We start from the raw sequence: 20,569 nt of genomic DNA, 5'->3' as shown, positions 1-20,569 counted from the left end.
CAGCACACCTCAGAGCAGGACTGAGCCCTGAGCCCTGTGCAGTGCCACAGCTTTCCATCACAGTGCTTCCAAATCTCAGCACACCTCAGAGCAGGACTGAGCCCTGAGCCCTGTGCAGTGCCACAGCTTTCCATCACAGTGCTTCCAAATCTCAGCACACCTCAGAGCAGGACTGAGCCCTGAGCCCTGTGCAGTGCCACAGCTTTCCATCACAGTGCTTCCAGATCACCCAGACCCAGCTGAAAAACACGGGTGGTTTCAGTGAACATCTGTGAACACCTCAGTGTCGGTGAACACCCAGGTTTCAGTGAACATCACCCCTAAGGAATATCAGTAAGTGGGTCAAACAATTCAGCTCCTAGAAAAAGCATGGTACCCAAACCAGATCAGCATGTCCACCTGACAAATGGGAGGGCAAAGGCAGAGAAGAGCAGTGGTTTGCCCCAAGACATGTCTGAAACCATAGAATAATCAGGACTTAATCTCAGTTTTCCCAGTTCCCACTTCAGAACAGTGTTTGCCTCCCTCTCTATTACAATATTATCCTGAAACTTCATAGATGTTGCTTGCAGCTGATAACAGCAGCACCTTCCAAATTTCCCCCAAAGGTAATTTTTGTTACTGCTTAGACAATTAGCAGAGGCATTCTCCTGTGCCAAGGGAAGTTAAGTACAAGAGAACACACAGAACACAAATCAAACTCCCCGGGCTCTGATCCTTTTCCACACAAGACTCTTTCCTGTTACGTGAGAGCCTTCAGGGTTAAAAAGAGTGACTATTTCACAGTTACCTTGTTTCAAGGGTTTCTCGCATCCCCAAACACCGCTTATCATCCCTTTAAAAAGCATATCCAGCTCTTCAGAACCGATCCAGTCCCGGGACCGATGGAATTACTCCTCAGCTTCGCCTTCGCCCATTCAGGACTCCTGGAGGCTCACTCGTAGCTCCAGAACGGAGGCATTTCCAGGGAAATAGCCTTATTTGGGCCAGTGTCTGCTTTAAATTACGCTGCTTGTCTTCCTCTGCACTGCTCCCCGGGCTCTCGCTGGGTCCCAGCCACCGCTGTGCTCCGGACGGAGTCGGCTACTGTGCGACATCCTGCAGCCCTTCCTTGGGGCAGGCGTTGGGAAACAGGGGGACTTTTGCCAGAGGAACCGTCGGGATCGGGCTGTGGGTTTGCTCAGGGGAATAAGGGACTTACTGGCAATGCCACTGTTCGGCTGCGTGCGGGGCACGGCCGGTGTTTGCTCCGGGGGGTCGTGTCTTACATTCCTGGAGGATTGCAGCCTCCCGCACCTAAATCTCTTCCCCGCGCCTTTAGGGAAGCAGCGCTCGAGGATTAAATGTTTAAAATTCATGGTTGAGAAGTATAAACCCAAGAATTTGGAAACCTGTCCTGGAAGAAATCACTCTTTCTCTTTGCAGCCGCCCCACCAAGGAGGGTGTGACAGCAGCCTGGGGCAGGACGGGGGTCCAGCGCTGGCTGCAACACACTTGGGGGGATTTCATGGCACGAGGCAGGAATTAGGGACCTTGATAAAGGCATTTTCAGGCGAGCTGCTGAATCTTTGACTCCAAGTACACGGTGCTGAATCTACTGGATCTGCCAGGAAGAATTCCCATTGCAAAGGGGTACTTCTGTCACACGGAAGGTGATTTCAAATTGCCTGAGAGCTCAGCTTTTTATTTATTATTTCGTGCTGCCCTCTAGGGCTGGAGTAGCTGCCTAATTGCTGGTTTCCTCACTTCCTTTTGCTAATTAAGCCCTGCTTCTGGAAACCCCACCTTTACATAGATTTCCCCGTTGTTTTTTCCCAAAGACACAAGTCTGAGCTGTTGTAAAACACTTTTCCCATGGCTGAAACAATACACCAAAGAGCTGGGCTCTTAACATGTCATTTGCCTGTTTAATGCACCCTGAAATGAGAGGCACAAATCACAGAATCACAGGATGGTTTGGGTTGGAAGGGACCTTAAAGATCACCTCATTCCAACCCCCTGCCACGGGCAGGGACACCTTCCAGCAGACCAGGTTGCTTGTCTAGCTGTGAAAATGCTCTGACAAGGCAACAGGGGAGGGCATGATTAGGTGCAATGGATAGAAAATCCATGTTAAGCTCTCAGGAGAGCAGTCCACCAGTGAGATCATCTCAACCCAGGGCAGGTTCCCTTTGGCTGGGCTCTCATCAGACCACTTTGGATCACCTTTCCCCCAGCACAGCATGTTTGGAGCTCCCCTGGTCAGGGCTGCCTGCAGTGCTATTTTTCACCAGGTCCCTTTGGCACACTCCCTGGAGTCAGGCTCTCCATCTGCAATCCCCTTGGGGTAGGCAGGAAACTCAGGCTGAAACTGGGAACCGCTGTGATGTCCAGAGGTTTAAATGACTTTTGGATGCCTTGTCAGCAGTGTGCAACAGCATTTGAAAAGCACAGGCACTTTTGCAAGGAAAACCTCAAATAGCTGAGGTCTCCAAGGGAAAAAAAACACACCTTTTCTTTTTTTTTTTCTTTTATAATAGGATATTTTGCTTTGGTTTGGATATGGAGGACAAATCTCATGCCTGCAGTGAAGAGCAGCGAGTGGCCAGGGCGATGGCAGCATCACATTTTGCTACACCTGGATGTTCAGGGCACTTTGGGAAGTCTGGATTTGCAGGGATAAAAATAGCAGAGGTTTTGTTGTTCGTGCTTTTTAAAAAGCCAGCTCTGTTCCTCGGGCTGTTTTCCTGAGTGGCCAGGCAGTTGTGCCAGCCCAACTGTGAAGAGCCTGGACAGAAACAAATGCCAAAGCAGGAGGGAAGGGCATGCACTGATTCTACTGCTCAGGACTTTGCTCCATTAAAACCACACTCTCAGAGGACACCAGCCATGCTGGGAGAGGTCTGTGCTGTCCTTACCATCCCTGTCCTTTCCCAAAGGGGATCTGGCAGCAAACAGTTTCAAAGACACTGAACCATTTGGCTGATTACCCGTTTTCAGCATTTTTGTGCTTGGGGCTACCCAGCAGTTCCCACCTTAGAGTGGTGTTGAAATATTAGCAGGGTATGGGCTTGGTTAGCCAGAGCCCCAGCCAGCCTCGTCTCCACCAGGCAGATTGGAGAATCGAGCTCTTCTGCCCACAAAACAGCAAGGGTTGTCCCATCCCACCGATGCCACGGGCTTTGCACCTGCAGCTCCGTGAAATCAGGCCCTTCCTGATTTTCCAGTGGTCTCCTCAGAGTCACTTCCTGCATCAGATGAACGTCACCCCACGTCACCTGAGGGCTGGGGCACCTCATCACACCTCTCCTCTCCTCCAAACCCCCTTCCCAGCATGGCCCAGAGCAAGAAGGAAAAGCAAATCCCAGCCACTGGCTCTCCCCAGCTGGTCTGCAATCGGCTGCAGGTTCCTCGGGGCTTCAGAGAAACAAGAAAATGTCTTGGCAATCACGTGTCTTGAACCTGCAGACCTCTGGGACCCTGCCCGTCCACAGCCCTGCTGCTTTCTGAGGCACTGCTCTCGGGCTGGGACCCGTGTGTGAACCAAACTCTCCAGAGCAGGGCACAGAACAAGTCCCTGCCTTGGGAAGTGGCTCTGGACTGTAAGGACGGGAGCGGGACGAGTCTCGCTCCCTTTTGGCTGGAATAGCTCCCCTGTGGTTCATCCCACCAGGGAGCTGGAGACAACATTAATATCAACCCTACTAAAAAATAAACAGCTAATGCCACCCTCAGCCACAGCCTTTGGGAAGGAGGCACAGCTCCAGCTCCCAAGACTCCACAGCATCTCCCGGTTCCTTCCGCTCGTGCCCCCTGGGCTGTGCTGGGTGTCTCACAGCACACACAGCCTCCCATCCTCCTGGGGTCACCTCCACGTGTCAAAACAGGGACTCCTACATGTCCTGGACCCCAACATGGCTCCTCTCCTGTCTTCTGAAGCTGCTGCCTTCCTTCCTCCTCCTTCTGTCCTCTCTCCACACGCACCTCTACCAGGTGTCCGGCCAACAGCATCTCCCCACCAAAAATTAACATGTCCATTTAACTGAGGGTTGGCCAGTTTCCCTATTTTATTCACCCATTTTTTTACTACCCTCTGCAGGAAAGAAAATGTATATGAACAAGAGTTGCATGAAACCCACCAGCCTGGAGAATTTGTGAGTGAGGGGCAGGGCAAAGGGAGAGCAGGAGATGGAAAACAAAAATGCTTACATGGGCAAAAGGTGAAATGTACTGGCATTTGCATATTGAACTATGTGACCATGAAATAGTCTCCCTGGGGAACGAAATTCCCGGGGAACCAAACCAGCATATTTTCTCACCAGTTTATAATCTAAGTGCAGCAAAAAGAGAGTAAAATAGGCTTTTAATTCAGCAATTATTTTTTTTTTTTATTGGCAGCAAGGTCAGTATTGGGGAAAAGGTGTACTCGGTTTATATGATCCAAGGTGACAAAATGAGGTGATGAAAATTATTTCTGATAGACTCGATTTCCATGGTATTGATGGCCCCCCTTGAATCCATCCATTGTGTTAGTAAAGGGCCAGGCATTAATACAGTCACTGAGATGACTGATTGTGAAATTTTGTTCTTGAAAACTAAAGGATGTCAGCATTTTAGAGCAATAAGTTGGTTTTAAAGTTGAAATTATTACATCTTAGTAAAAAAGCCCAAATTTTCACTGTCGTGCAAGCCCAAACTTTTCCTTCTATTTAAGGGAAACATATTTGTCTTTTATCAAAAGTACTTTTACCAAAATCACAACAGGGCTCAGCCTTGGAAAATTTTCTGTGACTTTTATATAAACTGTGATTTTCTAAAACTTCACTAGTTCCAAATATTGCCTAAACTCCAATTCTCATGGAAACAGTCCAGATGCAGCAAAACCCTCTCAGTAAGTCCCCGTTCACCCAAGGTGACATTCAAGCTGCCAGGATCTGAGGAGCAGCACGACAACCCTGCCATCTCACACCTCGTGCTGGGACAGGGAGAGCTCAATGACAGCACTGACAGGGAGAGCAGACAAGGCAAGCAGCGTTTTGCCTCCTTTGCCCGGGGCCGGTGTGGTTTGCCCGGGGCTGTGTCAGGGTTCGGTGTCGGAGAGCCGGGTGAGTGGCACTGAATTGGAGTTCAGTGCCGGTCTCTGCAGCACTCCTGGTTCACAACGCTACAATGCAGTAATACCATAAATAGACTGAAGTCCTGTGAAGAAAGAAAAAAAAACACCAACCCTCTCCCCATCTTCTATGCAAACACGGAGGAGAATAAGAAAGCCAGTGTATGACAACTGCATCCTTATAAACTACTCGGTTGCCTCCTTAACGTAAAGCATCCAACTCGCTGCAGTGCAAGTCCCTGATGGATTAAAGGTACAGCTGCGTGGACAGAGCCACCTCCACAGTGTGTTCAGCCAGTTCCTCAGCCCAGTCATAAACACAGTACATTTTATTTATACAGTACCTGCCTCATCTGTGTTATTTCCAAAGGCTGCAGCTCTAAGCCAGCAGAGCCCTCACCTCTCCCGCAGCTGAAAGCTCAACTTTCCCGCAGCTCCCGGCTTCGCACGCGGCTCCACGTACCTGCTCTGAGGCTGGAGGTGGAGGAGGAGGAGCCTTCTGCCTCCCGGACTCTCCCAGCAGCCTTTCCAGCGCGAGCCGAGGATGAGTTTCCTTGGGGAAGCCGTACCTCTGTTGCATGCCAGCTGACTAAAAACTCTGCGAGCTCCCAGAGAAGTTTGAAGTCACAGGGAAAAAAAAAAAAATGCTCCCCATAGACCGGTCCTTGAATTCATTCCTTCGCAGTCATGAGCTCTTATATATTCCCAGGCTGCCCCGAGCACGTGAACACGAACCTCCGTAAGAGTTTGGATGTGTGCATGTCCCCCGCGCTCCTCTTTATTTTCCATTTCGTTCACTCAACCTTGGCTTGTTTCCTGCAGTCTCTCAGCTGGTAATTACGCTCCTCTCGCATTGACACATGAAACAGTCTGCGAGCACCACAAAAAATCCCCTCTGCAGGCTCTGGGCACACGTGCCTGTCTCTGAAGTTGGCCGTGCCTGTCCCACAGCTGTCAGCCTGCCGAGTCCCAGGGGCTGGGGGAAACCGGGGCCACTGAGCCCGCTGCAAACCCTAAATTCCAAGTCCATCCATGGGATGGGGTGCACAGGAAAAGGGTATATGGGAGGGAAGCACCACAGCAGGGCAAACACATGGTGTTTGGTGTCCCAGCACCTCAGGTGTGGCTCGTGGCACAGCAGCAGCACGGCCGAACTCGCCCTTGGGGGAAAGGATAAATTCAATTTAGTGCTTGAATGGATAATGACGTCAACGCCTTCTGAAAAGGGCAAGGGGATGGACTGTGCTTTCTTTCCTTTGGGTGTGAAGCTCCCTCTCATTTCTGAAGCAGTGCTTTTGTGGAAATCAGTGGGGGGCTGGCACACGGTCTGTGCTGTCTCCGTGTGCTCGGTCGTGCCCTGACACCTGGGCACACCTGGGCACACCTGGGCACACCTGGGCACACCTGGGCTCACCTGGGCACACCTGGGCACACCTGGGCTCACCTGGGCACACCTGGGCACACCTGGGCACACCTGGGCACACCTGGGCACGTGCCCTCCGGCTCTGCAGGTTCGTTTGTGGCAGCACAAACTCCTGGCAGGGTTTTGTCAGCTCCTCAGTGGGTGTCACAGGAACAAACTGAGTCTTGGCTTCACCCCTGGGCCACCCCACCAGGGAGCTCCCACAGGCACCAGGGCCCAAAGAAAACCTCCCACCTTCTCCCCTGGGTGCACGAGGAGCATCTCCATCGAGTGGCCTCCCCCTCGGAGGAGAGGTTTGCCACCACCTGTTTTTCCCCCTTTGCACTTAGATCTGCCAAGATTTTTCACCCCAAAAAATGGGGTTCTGGCTCCCCTCTCCTGGACAGCATCAGTTCTGTCCCACTTCCCAGCATCTGCTTATTAAAATGAGATAAAAGCTATGTCCCCTTATGCCATGTGCCGAGCAGCTCTGTGAATTCTGCTAATAAACATATGCTGGCTGCAGCCCCTGAGTCTCTGCAACAGGTTTGTTCTCTGTAGGACACCAGCTCCTGTGAGACACTTCAGGTCTGCACCACAGTGGCAGATTCAAGATGAAAACGCCTCCAGATGTGAAAGATGTGGTTCATTAAATAGCGCAGTAAACACACGTTTCTCGTGTTGCTGCTGTAAGATTGTAACAGGAGTAATCGATTTAACAGTAACATGCACATAATGGTGAAGAAGCAAAGAGTAATGGTTTTGTCACTGCACTGGCTATTGCACTGTGTGCGTGTGCAGCTGCATATTCATACTTATTAAAGACCAAACAGGACGTCTCCTGACAAGAGATTTCAGGTTCACATGGAAGCAGAAGGAATTATTCCCACAGATCCTGCTGTTGTTAGAACTCCATCTCTGGAGCGTGGGCAGCAGAAACTCGGGTCAGCCTGTGGCTGATTCCCAGTGACACCTGAGTGCAGGTGCTTGTCCAGGTAATCTCTCCCACTAAAGGTATCTCTCCCAGGGAGTGATCCCTGGCCTGATCCAGACAGACCTGGCCCTTCCCTAGGGCAAGCTGGATGTGTCCAGGTGTGTAGCACTCGGGTACCTGCCCCTGGATGGTGCCCCCACAGCCCTGAGGTCGTTGTGTCCCTTTCTCTCAGCGTGCCTTGAGCGAAGCTGCTCCTGCAGGGTGTAGGAGGGCTGTGCGGAGCAGAAGCAGCCAAACCTGATGCAGGCCCTGAAGGAAACCCAGGAACTACACCCAGCTTGGAGGGAACAGGCTGGTTTGGTGGGGAAGGGTGCCCATGGGAGAGCTCACCCCCAGTGTGGGGAGCCAGGTTATCTGAGAGCACCGAGGTACCCGTGCATACCCCCGGAAAGAGCCCAAGGACTCCAGAGGGACACCACACCCCGGAGGCTTGTAGGATCTTGCCTCCAAAACTGCTTACAAGCAGCAGTTCTGCAATAACTTCTGCTGGTACCTGCCGTGCACAGATCCTACACTCCTCCGTACGAGGGCAGCGGGATGTGGCAACGGGCAAATCCCACTTCAAAAAAAAAAAAAGGCCACAGGTCAGTGCTGGTCACACAAAGTCAGTCCTGGACCATCTCCTCCCCCTCCAAGCCTCATGGGATTCCCACTCTTCCAAGACAGAGGTGAACAGGCTTGGTTGGTGGGGCTGGCGTGGAGACAAGCAGGGGTGCACGAGCAGAAAGCAAAATTCCCAGCTGCTGAGATGCTCCAAGACATCCCTGCCAGTATAAGCGTCGTTATCTCGAGCTGACGTTAGCCCAGTTGCTTTTTAGAAATCACACTTAAAAAAAAAAAAAGGAAAGAAAGAGAATTCAGAAGAAAGGAGTCAGGAACACAAGAACTGGCAGTTTTTAATCACTTGCAAAAGATTAGAAGTTGACCATGTGCTCACCTCACACTTAAAATAGGTTATACCATGTCAACAGGATGCCCAGTTCTAATTATAAATGATATTTCCCCAGACTAAACAAAGTTTGATATTTATGCTCCATTTCCTCCATCTCTGATTATAGCCCATTCTTAAAAAAAAAAAAATACATGAGGAACAAGAGGTCCAAGAGCTTTGCTCTGGCCCCTCTTTTTCTGTTCCTGCTGCTGTTGAGGGAAGTTTGTGGCTGGGACGGGAACGTGATGATGCGTCAAACGCCAGGATTTTGGCTTGGCTTGGGGCTGCTGCTGCTGCTGCTGCTGAGGAGCACAGGGCAGTTGTCCTGGTCACCAGGTCAGCTGTGATTCCTGTCCCACATCAGCCTCTTCACATGGTGCCTGCAGCTCTCAGGTGCTGTGTCTTTAGTTGAACTCCAGAGATGAGCTGCTCTTGGCACCTCCCTGGACCAGGCTTGGCTCAGTCCCTCTGGTACCCACCGTGACCTTCCTCAGGTCCACCTCACCTCGGGCCAGGAAGGCACTGGCACTGCAAGGTCCACATCTGTGGGGTGCCTGGGGGATGTTGTACATCCCTCCGAGTGGCAGATGTTGTGGAAACTCCTGGAGTAAGCAGGAACCACTGCAGGATACAGTTGAGGTGGCAGTGGTGGTAAGGGTCTTCTGCAGAGTGAGAGACCACAGAAGATAACACAAATAAATTGGGGGGAGAGGGGGGGAAACAATGCCCCAGGTGTGGGGGGTCCTGGGGTGTGCAGCAGTGAGGCAGAAAGAGAAAAGGGAGAGGGAAAACACGTGGGCAAAACTCCCAGGTAAGTAAACTCATATCACAGGAGCTGCAGAGTCCCACGGTCTGGGGGGAGTTGAAACGGGGCAAATGGAATTTGTGTTTGAATTGTGGGGGGCCAAAACTGTCTCCAGGGTCCCCTGATTTTATTTTCCAGCCCCTGTGGGCCTCAGACATACACCACTGCCCACAGAGCCCTTGAGGTGCCAGGGGAACACCTGGAGAAGGCAGGAAGGAACAAGGGCAGAGACCTCCTGCCTCATCCTTGCCCTGCCAGCTCAGGAGGCTGGAGGCAGCCTGCAGCCAAGCCAGAGCTTCCAGGGGTTTCTGGGCTTGTTCTGCCCCTCGCTGCCATCCCCAGGGACATCTTCTAGCCCGGGTCTGAACATCCCAAAGCCTTATCGGCAGGAAAACTGCGCTCCATGGATAAACCTGGTTTATCTTGAAATGCAAACCCGGTGAGACCGATGTGGTTTCTCCTGCAAATGTTTCTCCTATCTCTGCTCTACCACTGAATCAGGCGGTGCCAAACAAGCTGCAGAACAATTTTCTCTGTTGACTGCGCTAATGGGGTTAAAGAGCATGTTTCTCTCTAAATCTCCTGCTCCATTTAAAGTGTGAAATGTCATCCATTCTTCTGTCTTTTCGTTTCCTTTTGGGTGGCAGAATGAAGGGGAAAGTTGGTCTCTCCCCCTGGCATTTTCAGTCCCTGCTACTGACTCAGACCTTACAAAAATGAGTTTAAGTTATCAACCACCGCTGAAATAATCAATTTTCCCTTTTTTTTGTCCCTTCTTTCCACCTCTTTACTGTGTTTCCTTTGGCTAAGTGGTGTCTTACTGCAGGGAAGCTATAGTGAAGGGATTACTGGCATTATATCTACAGGGCCTTGAAGCTGATCATGACACAGGTAATTTTCAGCTCTTGCAGAAAAGGATTTCACCACAGTTGGTTCAGAGTGTGATCTACCCTGTCTTTTGCTCCTTCTATGTTGATTTTTTTGGGCAAATACCGAAAAGAAAATAAGTTTGCAATAATCCTAGGGAGAGAAGAAATGAGTTAGAAACGCTCTAATTTTGTCATGTTCCCTAAACCCTTTGATCCTCCCCATAACAAGCCCCTTGTTCCATCACTATGTCATCTTTTTTTTTTTTTTAATAGTTCACAGGTGGACTCTGAGTGGTTTCCAAAATGTCTTTGCTTCCTGCAGAGCGTGTCAGCTTTTCTGGAATAGTGTAACTTCCACCCCCAATTATGTATTTTGGATTTTCTTTTTTTTCATGAAGAAAAAAGATTGAAACCCTGCCTTAAGCCCTGAGCGTGGTCCTTGCTGTGCTGGCACAGTCTGTCGTGGTGCAGTGCTCCAGGTGGAACACACTGCTGGAGCAGAAAGGGACCTGCACCATCCAACAACCCCTCTGGACCAGATAATGGAGCAGGGGGTACATTGGGCGGGTGTTGGAGTTATTTCACTGGAGGGAGACAGCAGACACAGGGCAACAACCTGAAGGAAACAATCCTGCTCATGTGTCTGATTTTTCCAAATGCCGAAGATCTAATTTGCTGCTGAACATCTTCTGGGTTTCGGAGGTGGGAGGCAAAAACTCAGCAAAACCTTTGGAACCAGTGCACAGGCCACACTTGCACTAGGAAGTGCAGTGCTCTGGAGTGGTGGAATACAGGGAACACAGAAGCACAGATAATTGTGCTCAAATACGTATCACCAGCCTCCTGACAGGTGGGAGAAGTGATGGCAGCAGCTTTGAAGAGCTGGGTAAAGTCCTGGTCTCCTTCTTCGTAGACGTTTGTAACCCCAGCATGATGTCACGGGTGAAAAAGATGAGCTATCTCTGATCAAATGCAGGCACCTGCAAGGTGGGGATCTGTCAGAGATTTGGATATCCTGCACAGCCCATGGAGGGAAATGGAAGCCCTCCTTGCCTGTGATTCATCTCGTTCTCCAGCAGATGAGTCACCCACAAGGAGCTCCGACTTTCTCCTGTGAGCACGAAGGGAGTGGTGAGTGACTAACTCAGGCACGGATTCAGAATTAAGGGAAATGAGTCCCTCTTGCAGTCAGGAAACAGAGAACAGGATTTTTTTTTTTTTGCTGGTTGTGAGTGTATCTCCTGCTGGTGTACATCCCAGCTTTCCAGCCCAGGCTGGGCACATCAATCCCTTAAAATACTTCCCAGGTTTCCTTGAGAGAAGCCACTTGGGGATGGTATCTCTGGAGGTGTTACACGTGTGATAAGTGATTCTGCCATTCTGCTGTTGCTTTGAGGGTCTGACATCCATCACCCCCTGAACAGAATCCCTCCCTCAGGAGCCTCAGTGAGACCATCACCTGGGACACAAATGTAAAGATCTTTGTTAAGAAATCGGGATGCAGCTCCTGGGGTTAGATTGTATCTCCTTTTCCTCCTCAGGTCAAAGGCACTGTGTTTTACACAAGGGTCCTTACAGACCTCTTGACCCATCCTATCCAGGAGGTTTGTCTCTGCCATATCCATCAAAGAGGTTCCAGCCTCAGCAGGGAGGAAGTTTCTCCCCTTTCACTTGTGACCTCCCCGTGGTTACCCCACAGTGAATTGCTCCCAGCTCAGCCCGTTTCATCCCTGAAAGATGCAGAGAATTTCCAAACAGACAAAGCAAACAAAACAAATAAAACAAATGAAACAAACAACAGCCATCACACTGTGCCATAGGAGGTTGTTGTAAGGGCTGAGATTCAGGATGAAAACTTTTTAGCAGGACCTGCTGCACTAGAACAAGGGGTAACGGTTTTGAACTAAAAGGTGGTTGATTTAGGTTAGATATTAGGAAGAATTTTTAAATTAGAGTGGTAAAACACCGGCACAGGTTGCCCAGAGAAGCTGTGGCTGCCCCATCCCGGGAACTGTCCAGGCCAGGCTGGATGTGATTCTGAGCAGCCTGGTCAGGCAGGAGGTGTCCCTGCTCACTGCACGGAGGGTGGGCCTGGTCCCACCCAACCCAAACCGTTCCGCCGTTCTATGGCGAGAGAGTCCTTGGAGATGATCAAAGAAATCAGTGGTGATGTTTCCTGGCCGCTGAACGATTCGCTCATCGACACGTACAGGGGACACAAAGGACAACTGGTTTTGGTGTTCTTCGCCTGCCCTCTCGTGGTGAGTGGGTGCCGAGTCCGTGCGCTCACACAGACATTTATCTATGCACAGATGGATGCAAATATGGATGTACATCTGCATGTTCACATCGACATACCTGTCAGAAAATGCTTTTATCTGAACTGTACCTTGAGTTCGATGCCACAGAAGCGAGCAGTAGTTAATTGTTGTCGCTGGCTGCAGCTGGTCTTTTTTAATGCTGGAAGGCCTTCCTGTGATTGTGTTAAAATTTGATTCAGATAAAATATTTCAGGATGAAAATAATAGGAGTACAGTGGAATATTTGTTCCAGCTTAGAGAGATCAGCAAGGTCTTCGTGTGTCCTTTTCCTCTCTATAAATAAACTCTGATGAAACTGGGTGAGCTGTACAAGATCAAGAGCAAAATGGTTTTCCAGTTCTTACAGCAAATACAGGGCAGCATAAAAATAACTTCCACAGCGTGGTTGTGCCTTTCCCTACACAATGTCAGTGTGGGAGAGCAGAGGGGCACAGAGGGAAAGGTGAAAGCTTGGAGGAGATATATTCACTCACCTTTGGGGTTTATTTTCAGGTCAGCCAGGGTTCAACATCGTATTTGCACTCATTTCCCCTTTCAGCTGCAAAGAGCAGGGGGATTTGCCACGCAGCCCTTCACACCTCCTAGAAATGTGTCCAGCGCCTGGGTGGGGGGCACTGGGGACAAATCCTTCCCTGTGAGGGTGGGGAGGCAGCGGCACAAGCTGCGCGTGTGTGCCTGTGCCGTCCCTGGCAGTGCCGATGTGCCAGGGGGTGGCACTGTGAGAGCACAGAAGGAGGAGACTCCTCCGTGCCAACAGCGAGCCTGCGGAGTTCCCGCGGCTGGGATGCCCGGAGACTTCAACATCCTTTATCTCGCAGCCCAGGAGGTCTCCAGAGAGTCCTGGGGCTGGGGTTTAATTTTATTTCTGTGCATATCTCTGGGCGAATTGAGGAAATTAAAAAATAATGACTTTAACTGCCGATTTTTTAGCTAAGCAAAAGGAAAAACCAAACAGCGGTTCTGGGTTCCCTCTGCTCGCAGATTTGTAGGAGCTGGGGTTGCCCCCCTGCACCTTGAACTGGTCCCGTGGTTTCCTGCAGCCTCGGTGTCCCCGTTTGCCACGCCAGGGCTCTGCAGAGGAGTTGTCCCGTGAAACAAGTCACTGCCACTCACCTCTCAACCCACCCCCCGAGAAACCCCCCAGCCCTGCCCGTAAATTTGGGGGTGCTCACCTGAACAGCCCCCCCGGAGGCTGCACAGCACAAAACTGCCTGTGCTCCTGGGAATCCCCAAATCCCTCAGCCCTCTGGAACAGGATGGCACGTGCCTGGTGCACAGGAAAAACACCAGGAGGACAGGGAAGGAAGGGGCCATTGTCCCCCTGACCCCACATCCCTCTCTGTTCTTGTTTTTTTTTTTGTTGCCTGAGCCCCGGGAGTGATTTATATAAAACTCACATGCTGTAGGGAAATGCATTTTTACGGCATCCAAATACAGATTAGATCCAGCTGTGTCACTCAGCATGTTCACAGCTTATCCATTTATTAATCTGCCCTTATTCCACTGTTTTGTTGAGAACTGATTGTGCATGCTCAGTGAAACTGTGGAGCTGAGGAGTGACATCCAGCCTTTTATCTCCTTAGAGAGAAACGGGCATTTTCCTACCCAGATCTTTTGAAATTCAAAATCAGCGGTGTGGTCAACAATCTTTGAAACTGGGGCGAGCTGGGATCGTTATTCCCAAAGCATTTGCTTGCTCCTGTGTGGGATCACACCCAGATCACACCCACCCGGGGAGCAGGGTGGAGGGGAGGAAGATGAGGATGAATGCAGAGCTGATATGGGGGTGAACCACCCCAAAGGCAGGAGCAGGGGGTGCTCTCCAAAACCAGCAAAGGGATCTACTGGAGGAGAGAATGGGGCTCTGAGCAACCTGGTCTAGTGGAAGATGTCCCTGCTCATTGCAGGGGCTGGGACTAGGTGACCTTTAATGGTCCCTCCTAACCCAAACCATCCTGTGGTCCTATGATTTTGTGATGCTCTGATTCTGTGGATGGTTTTAAACAGGCGTGCAGACATGTTATTAATTTCCTTTAAGGAAAAATGAAATAAAGAGAGCAAATGTTAATTCAGATAGCGTCAATGTAAGAATTTTTTTACATAAATTAATGCTTCACTGAATCTTTTCTCTTTAGCATCTGTGAGAAAAATGAAAGTATTTCCCAGCAAGGCATAATTAGGAGAATGAAAACCCTTGCTGTACTGTGGGACACCCGCAGGGCACAGCAGTGCTCAGGAGTTTATTTACAGTTGGACAAAACGTGGCTCCAGGATGACGCCCCACATCTGCAGAGCGGCCCAAAGTGTAACATCTCTGCGCAGAACAAGTCCCCTGGAGCTCCTCATCATGTCAGAGCTGCAAAATAAAACACAGTTGAAAGGCTTTAATGCCTTTAAAGCTCCCACTCGTGCTCTCTAGGACCCAGGCCAGCTGATGCTCGGGCTCCCTGAGGCTTCAGCACACGCCAGCCCCGAGCTCTGCAAGTTCTGATTGTGCTGTCCCTGGATGTTAATTATTCTGAAAAACATTCCTAAAACTCCAAAGATCTCCAAGTCACTGAGAGACCAATTTGCACTGTTTTCAGTGGCGTTGCCACCCGAGCGTGAGAATCAGTATTTCAAAACGAAATCAGTATTTCCAAACAAATGTAAATGTTTGGAAATGCAGCTTCTCCCGAATGTTTACAGGGAGGGTCTTTAACATGAGCAGCCAGGGACTCCACCGTGAGGGGCACTTGGATGCAATGGGAAATTCGAGTGGGAAATTGCTCCGGCAGCCACAGGATCATAAAAGCCACGGAATCGTTTGGGTTGGAAAAGCCCTCGGAGATCATCAAATCCAACTGTTCCCCCAGCGCTGCCAAGGCCAGCACTAACCCGTGTCCCCAGGTGCCACATCCAGGAAAACCTCCCCGGGAGCATCCCCCGGGAGCAGGGCAGCAGCTCGCACAGGATCCAGAGCAGCAGCTTGATTTATTGCAGGAGTTACACACTTCCCACTAAGGATAACACTAAGGAAGGGGGGAAACCTTGTTACAGCTCCAAAGGACAGCTGAGCTATCGCTGCCACTATTCTGTTAACAGGAAAATATTTTTCAGGCTTAATTAAGTGCTTCAATTTGATTTACTTCTTTCTGTGGGGGTCGAGGATGGAAAAATGTGACTGTAATCCATGTCAACGGGCTCCAAGGGATGAGAGTTTGATGTACTGTGTCTGAAAACAAGTTCAAATCGATGCTAATTTTAAGGAGATTACATGCTGGCAGTTTTATTTTGGTACAATAAATTATCTTGGGTTTTTAATAGCCTGGCATTTTTTAATACAGATGACATCCTCAAAGCTCGCCGGTTTAGAAACAAATAACAACAAGGATGAGAAATGGAGAAGCTTAGATTAGACGAGAGGTAGAGAGCAAACAAAATATCAATTGTATTTAAATCTCGGGGTGGCAGAAAATCTATTTATTTGTAATATTAAGTGGATCTCTCCCATATGGTTATGGAGATGATTTTCTGGGTGAAAGGTAAAACAATCTGAAAATTACCAGAGATCTAATAAAGTTTGGAAATTGCATGAGATCAACCATCACTCTAAGCTGCTTGTGGCCTTACACAAAACATTTCCAAGTAAGCTTTATTCCCCCTCTCTTAAATTAGGATAAGGAAACCGAGAAAAGGCATAAAAACTTAATTAAGCATCATTTCTCCTTCTTTTTTTAGCCTAAACCTAACGAAAATAAGGGTGCTTTTTGGTTTTTTTTTTCTGCTGAACATTTTCTTAATTTCGATTTGCCCAGTGTTAGAGAAAATAGATAAATTCCCAGGGAATTTGTGCCCATGAAAGGGCAGCAGCTCTTTTGTGGCTTGAATAGAAGATGTTGGAAGTTTCCAAAATGCTGCTCTATTTTTCCACAGCAAACAAGCATATTCCATAGGGTTTGGGCAGAACAGTCCTTTCCAATCTGCATGAAATCTTTATGAGCAACAAAGGAAGTATTTTCTATTGAGAAGGAAGAAAATCTTTGTACCTCAGGAACCTTAAATGCTCATAATGTAAAATAAATGGAAAAGTACAGCACACTTCGTCCTACCCTTCCTGGAGAAACCCAAAAAAGGATCCCAAGTTTATGTGAATAATGCAACTGTAGAGCTACATTATATAAAATAAAGATCCATGAGGGCTGCCACACGTTGTGTCCCCCTCCATCTAAGCTGAACTCAGCAACACACTTTTTTATTACTACTCTTTTATTACAGTGTCTTTGAACGTCATGGAACATTTCTCACCGTGGTAAAGGACATGATGATGACCTCCATCAGCCCAAAAAATTACAGTGAAAATTATTACCGTTAGTATTTCGTGCACTAGGAAATGACCTGGAAGCCAAAAGAAATTCTGTGTTTTCATCTGAGTCCCTTTCTAAAATAATTCAGATTTATTTGGGTAAAATTTGCAGCAGTGTGGCAGCCTCGTGTTATTTATTATCTCAGTGCTCTGGTAAATTTGTTGCCTTCGGAGTTCTGTTTGCTTCCCCTGAACTGGGGCATATCCTGTTAACGTCTTCCAGCCTATTCTGATGATTTTATTTTTTTTTTTTTTAGTAGACTTGCTGTAATATTTATGATTTTCTGGTTCGGTTTCTATCCTCCAGTGACTAAATCACCGATGCACTAAATAAAGCTGTGAATGCGCTAAAAAACCCTGAAAATATACTAAATAAAGCCGTGGATGCACTAAATAAAGCTGAACTAGAGCGGTACCGTGTTTCTTTACACTTTCCCTCCCCCCCGGAGGATGCATTATTTTAACTCCTCCATTTAAGACCTTCAGGGGTGACAGAAATTACTTTCCCTACAAATGACAAAGGTGACCCTGGACTCTGTTGCTCCCGGGTAAGAAAACTGCAAAATCACTTGACAGGACTGCAGAACAGTGGGAAAAGTTAAAGGCAATTAAAAATGGAGCGTGGACAGCTGGGTGAAACCGTGTCTGTGTGCAACCACCTCTGCCATCCAACAGCCCGAGCCCCAGGCTCCTGCACTAGGAAAGGCAGTAGGAAGCAACACCCAATAAACCACCATGAATTGTCAATGCTATCAAGCATCAGAAAGTGGGATCGTTCATTCAGAGCTCATTTAATTCCTTTTTCCTCCAGAGCAGGCCAACAGTCCAGTGCAAATCTCTTCCCTGTGGCCTTTGGGTCTGGGAGAGCCAAAGTCTCCCTGCAGCACAGCGACCCACCGCTTCTAGCCTGGTGTTTTCAGTTTTCATTGAAATCCTCCCCCAACAAAGTGTTCAGCAGCGAAGACCCGTTCATAACAACTGGCAAAAATGTTCTTTTTGTATTATTCTCACTGCTAAAAACTTAAGCCTTATTTCCAGTTTGGTGTAACTCATTTCCCACCGTAGGATGTTTTTTTGTTCTTTGTCTGACACCAGATCCCTGCTGCCCAGGTACATTCACATACAATGATCCAACTCTTCCCTAGCAAATGGGTGTCCAGAGGCTCCGGCTGTAACACACACTTTCCAAACTTTCAACCATTCTCAGGATTCTTCTGATGTTTCAACATCTCTGTGTTTTAACATCCTGTTTAAGGGATAACCATAAAAACTCTGTGTAATAATCCTGTGTTGGCTGCAGCACCATGAAACAGAGATTATCACTACCCAGTGCTTCCAGCACTCCTCTCCTGACATGTGTAAGATTGTTTAACCACGATTTGGACTTGTGTCCCCTCTTGCAGGATCTCTGGTTGGAGCAGGGGGGGTGGAGAGGCTTGCAAGCAGCATGCAGAACAATATCACATAACTGCCAAGATGGGACGCTAAACCCCCTTCCACTTCCCTCGCTCATCACATCTGACAATACAATAATTTTGCCTAAGAGCTAGAAACCATTTTCAACTAATATTATTTGTTATCTGCAGCAATAGCATTATCCTAATATCCAGAGAGTCAGGCAGCTGCCTTGTACAAGGCATTGCATTCCCATAATGTGTTTTCTGCTCCAAACCTTCGTCTCAGTTTTATATGAAACAAAAAATAGATGAGAGTTACATCAAGCAGAAGAAGCTGCAGGCTCTGAGCACCAGTTTTCCAGGCTTGTGTGGGCTCAGCTTCTTTTTCTCCTCGTTACTTGACCACATCTGCAGGTAGTGAAGGCCCCCCCCAGTCCCACCTTATAGTGAGCAAATCTAAATTGTCCTGCCCCAGTTTGTTTAAATTACACACAGAAATGCTTTAGCAATGTGGAAATGCACACCTCTGCTGGTTCTTTGCTGTTGAGAAACTCGGTTTCCACGTTTTCGAAGGAAATCGGTTTGCTCTGACATCGTTTGGTATTGGATGTGACTGACACGGTTGTTTTCAGAAACAGGTGGGTTAGAAAAAATAGTTTATTTGCTTTGATTTGCGAATGCTCTCAGAGCTTGTGAGAACTTTTGTCATTGCTGCTCCTGCTTTCGACAGAGCTGAGACAAAGTGTTATTTTTGTACCTTGGAGTGTGGATTATTTATAGAGACAGCCTGGGCTCTGCCAGCACACCGTGATTGCACTGGGTGAGTGAAATAAGGAGTGACATTCAGAGATGCTGCCTCCTGATAATAACACGAAGCATTCAGATGAAAATATTACTTATCAGCACTCATGACGGAAACACAGGTTTATAAATTGCTACAGTTTCACTGAGTTTACTGGGAACCCACCAGGGCAAGAGGATAATTTATAACAATAATAATAATAAAGTGGTATTTGTTCAACAGAGAAGAGAGGTGAGTCCTCATGCTTAAGATGACTGCAGCAACAGCAATTTTTTTTAGCCATGCATAGTTCTGCAAAAGCCAAAGCATTTATTTACAGGGTTGTTTCTCTGAGAGAGAGCAAGCAATTCCTCCTCCTCTCTCCTACCGTCAAAGCACCTGGGAACTCTGCCAGGGGAATGCTAACATGTCTCAGTTCTCCCTTCGAGGCAGTTTTTGTGGTGTCAGATGTAACGGTGAAAAGATGGTCAGAGCACGTGGAGGAGCCTGCAGCAGTGAGCTGGCTGGGCATGGGCAGCGCCAGGCAACACCCCTGCTGCCAAGAAAACCCCACCCACGGCTGTGCTGTGCCTCTGGATCGCTCTGCTCTCACCCTGATTACCCATTACCTTCACTAATCCTTCTCTAATGCATAATTGCTCCGTGTTCTTGTACTTGACGGAAACTCTGGATTAGTTTGATTAACACCACTTTGCAGTCATCGAGGTATGCTCAGGAGCTTTAAAGCTTACCCTGCATTGCGAAAACCCAGAGTCATTTGTTCACTTCCAGGAGGTTCCTGGTCTCCAGATTCTGCCCTGTGCCCACCAGACATTATCTTAGCCCAGCCCTTCCCCCTTTCAGTTTAAAGTTAATCCCTGCAACCAAACTGTGATGCTACATCTGTTCATGTCTGTAAGAAACCTCCTGAACACAGTGAGTTTTAATGACGTGGCAACAGTCACTGTTCTGCTCCACTGGCTGCCTGTGCAGGCCACTGCCCTGGGAAAAAGAGGAATGATCTGTGCCTGACTGCAGCCACTGCACCAGGGACCGACGTGTTCCTCGGTGCTGTAACACCCACTTCAACTGTTCAGCTGCTTCAAACGTGAGTCCAGCCGGTGTAAAGATAATTTTGACATCAGCCCTTTAAAACACTTGCTTGGGAATACACATTGTTGTTACTCAATGCTTCCTGGCAGGTGGTTGGGGTTGACCTGTCCCTTCACCTCCCTCTCGCTCCGAGTCCTCCAAAGCAGCACGAGAGTTTCCATCCTCTGCTGTTCCTGCGGGAATGCACCAACAAGGGGCCGGTGCATCCGCCACCAGGTACTCAAAACTGAGTGACATGGGAAGCTCCACTGAATTACTGGATACACCACAATAAATGGCATGCTCGGGTCTTTCAGCCCGAGCAGGAAACTGGGTCCTGCATGAATAACACGGGGACAAGCTGGTGCCCAGGGTGGGTGCCAGGGGTGCCAGCTCTCCCAGTCTTCACAGAATCACACAGTCACAGCAGGGGATGGGTTGAGGGGATCTTAAAGCTCATCTTGTTCCACCCCCTGCCACGGGCAGGGACACCTTCCACCAGCCCAGGTTGCTCCAACTTGGCCTTGGATACTTCCAGGG

General features: G+C 48.8%; 2 protein-coding genes across 2 annotated transcripts in view; one reads left to right on the top strand and one right to left on the bottom strand.

Annotated features, from left to right (window-relative positions):
* The window catches only part of LOC108507761 (leucine-rich repeat-containing protein 32-like), a 17,524-nt gene extending 8,533 nt beyond the window's left edge, over nucleotides 1–8,991 (bottom strand). The window contains exon 1 of the mRNA XM_017835985.1: nucleotides 8,899–8,991. Coding sequence (XP_017691474.1) covers nucleotides 8,899–8,991 — 93 coding nt within the window. The remainder of the gene's footprint in view (nucleotides 1–8,898) is intronic.
* Nucleotides 8,992–12,219: 3,228 nt separating this feature from the next.
* The window catches only part of WDR73 (WD repeat domain 73), a 14,708-nt gene continuing 6,358 nt past the window's right edge, over nucleotides 12,220–20,569 (top strand). The window contains exon 1 of the mRNA XM_017835984.1: nucleotides 12,220–12,354. Coding sequence (XP_017691473.1) covers nucleotides 12,220–12,354 — 135 coding nt within the window. The remainder of the gene's footprint in view (nucleotides 12,355–20,569) is intronic.

The sequence above is a fragment of the Lepidothrix coronata genome, unplaced genomic scaffold (assembly GCF_001604755.1).
Source record: "Lepidothrix coronata isolate B3197 unplaced genomic scaffold, Lepidothrix_coronata-1.0 Scaffold268, whole genome shotgun sequence".
Lineage (NCBI taxonomy): Eukaryota > Metazoa > Chordata > Aves > Passeriformes > Pipridae > Lepidothrix > Lepidothrix coronata.
Note: the sequence above shows the minus strand (reverse complement) of the source record. Positions and strands in the feature narration are given on the sequence as shown.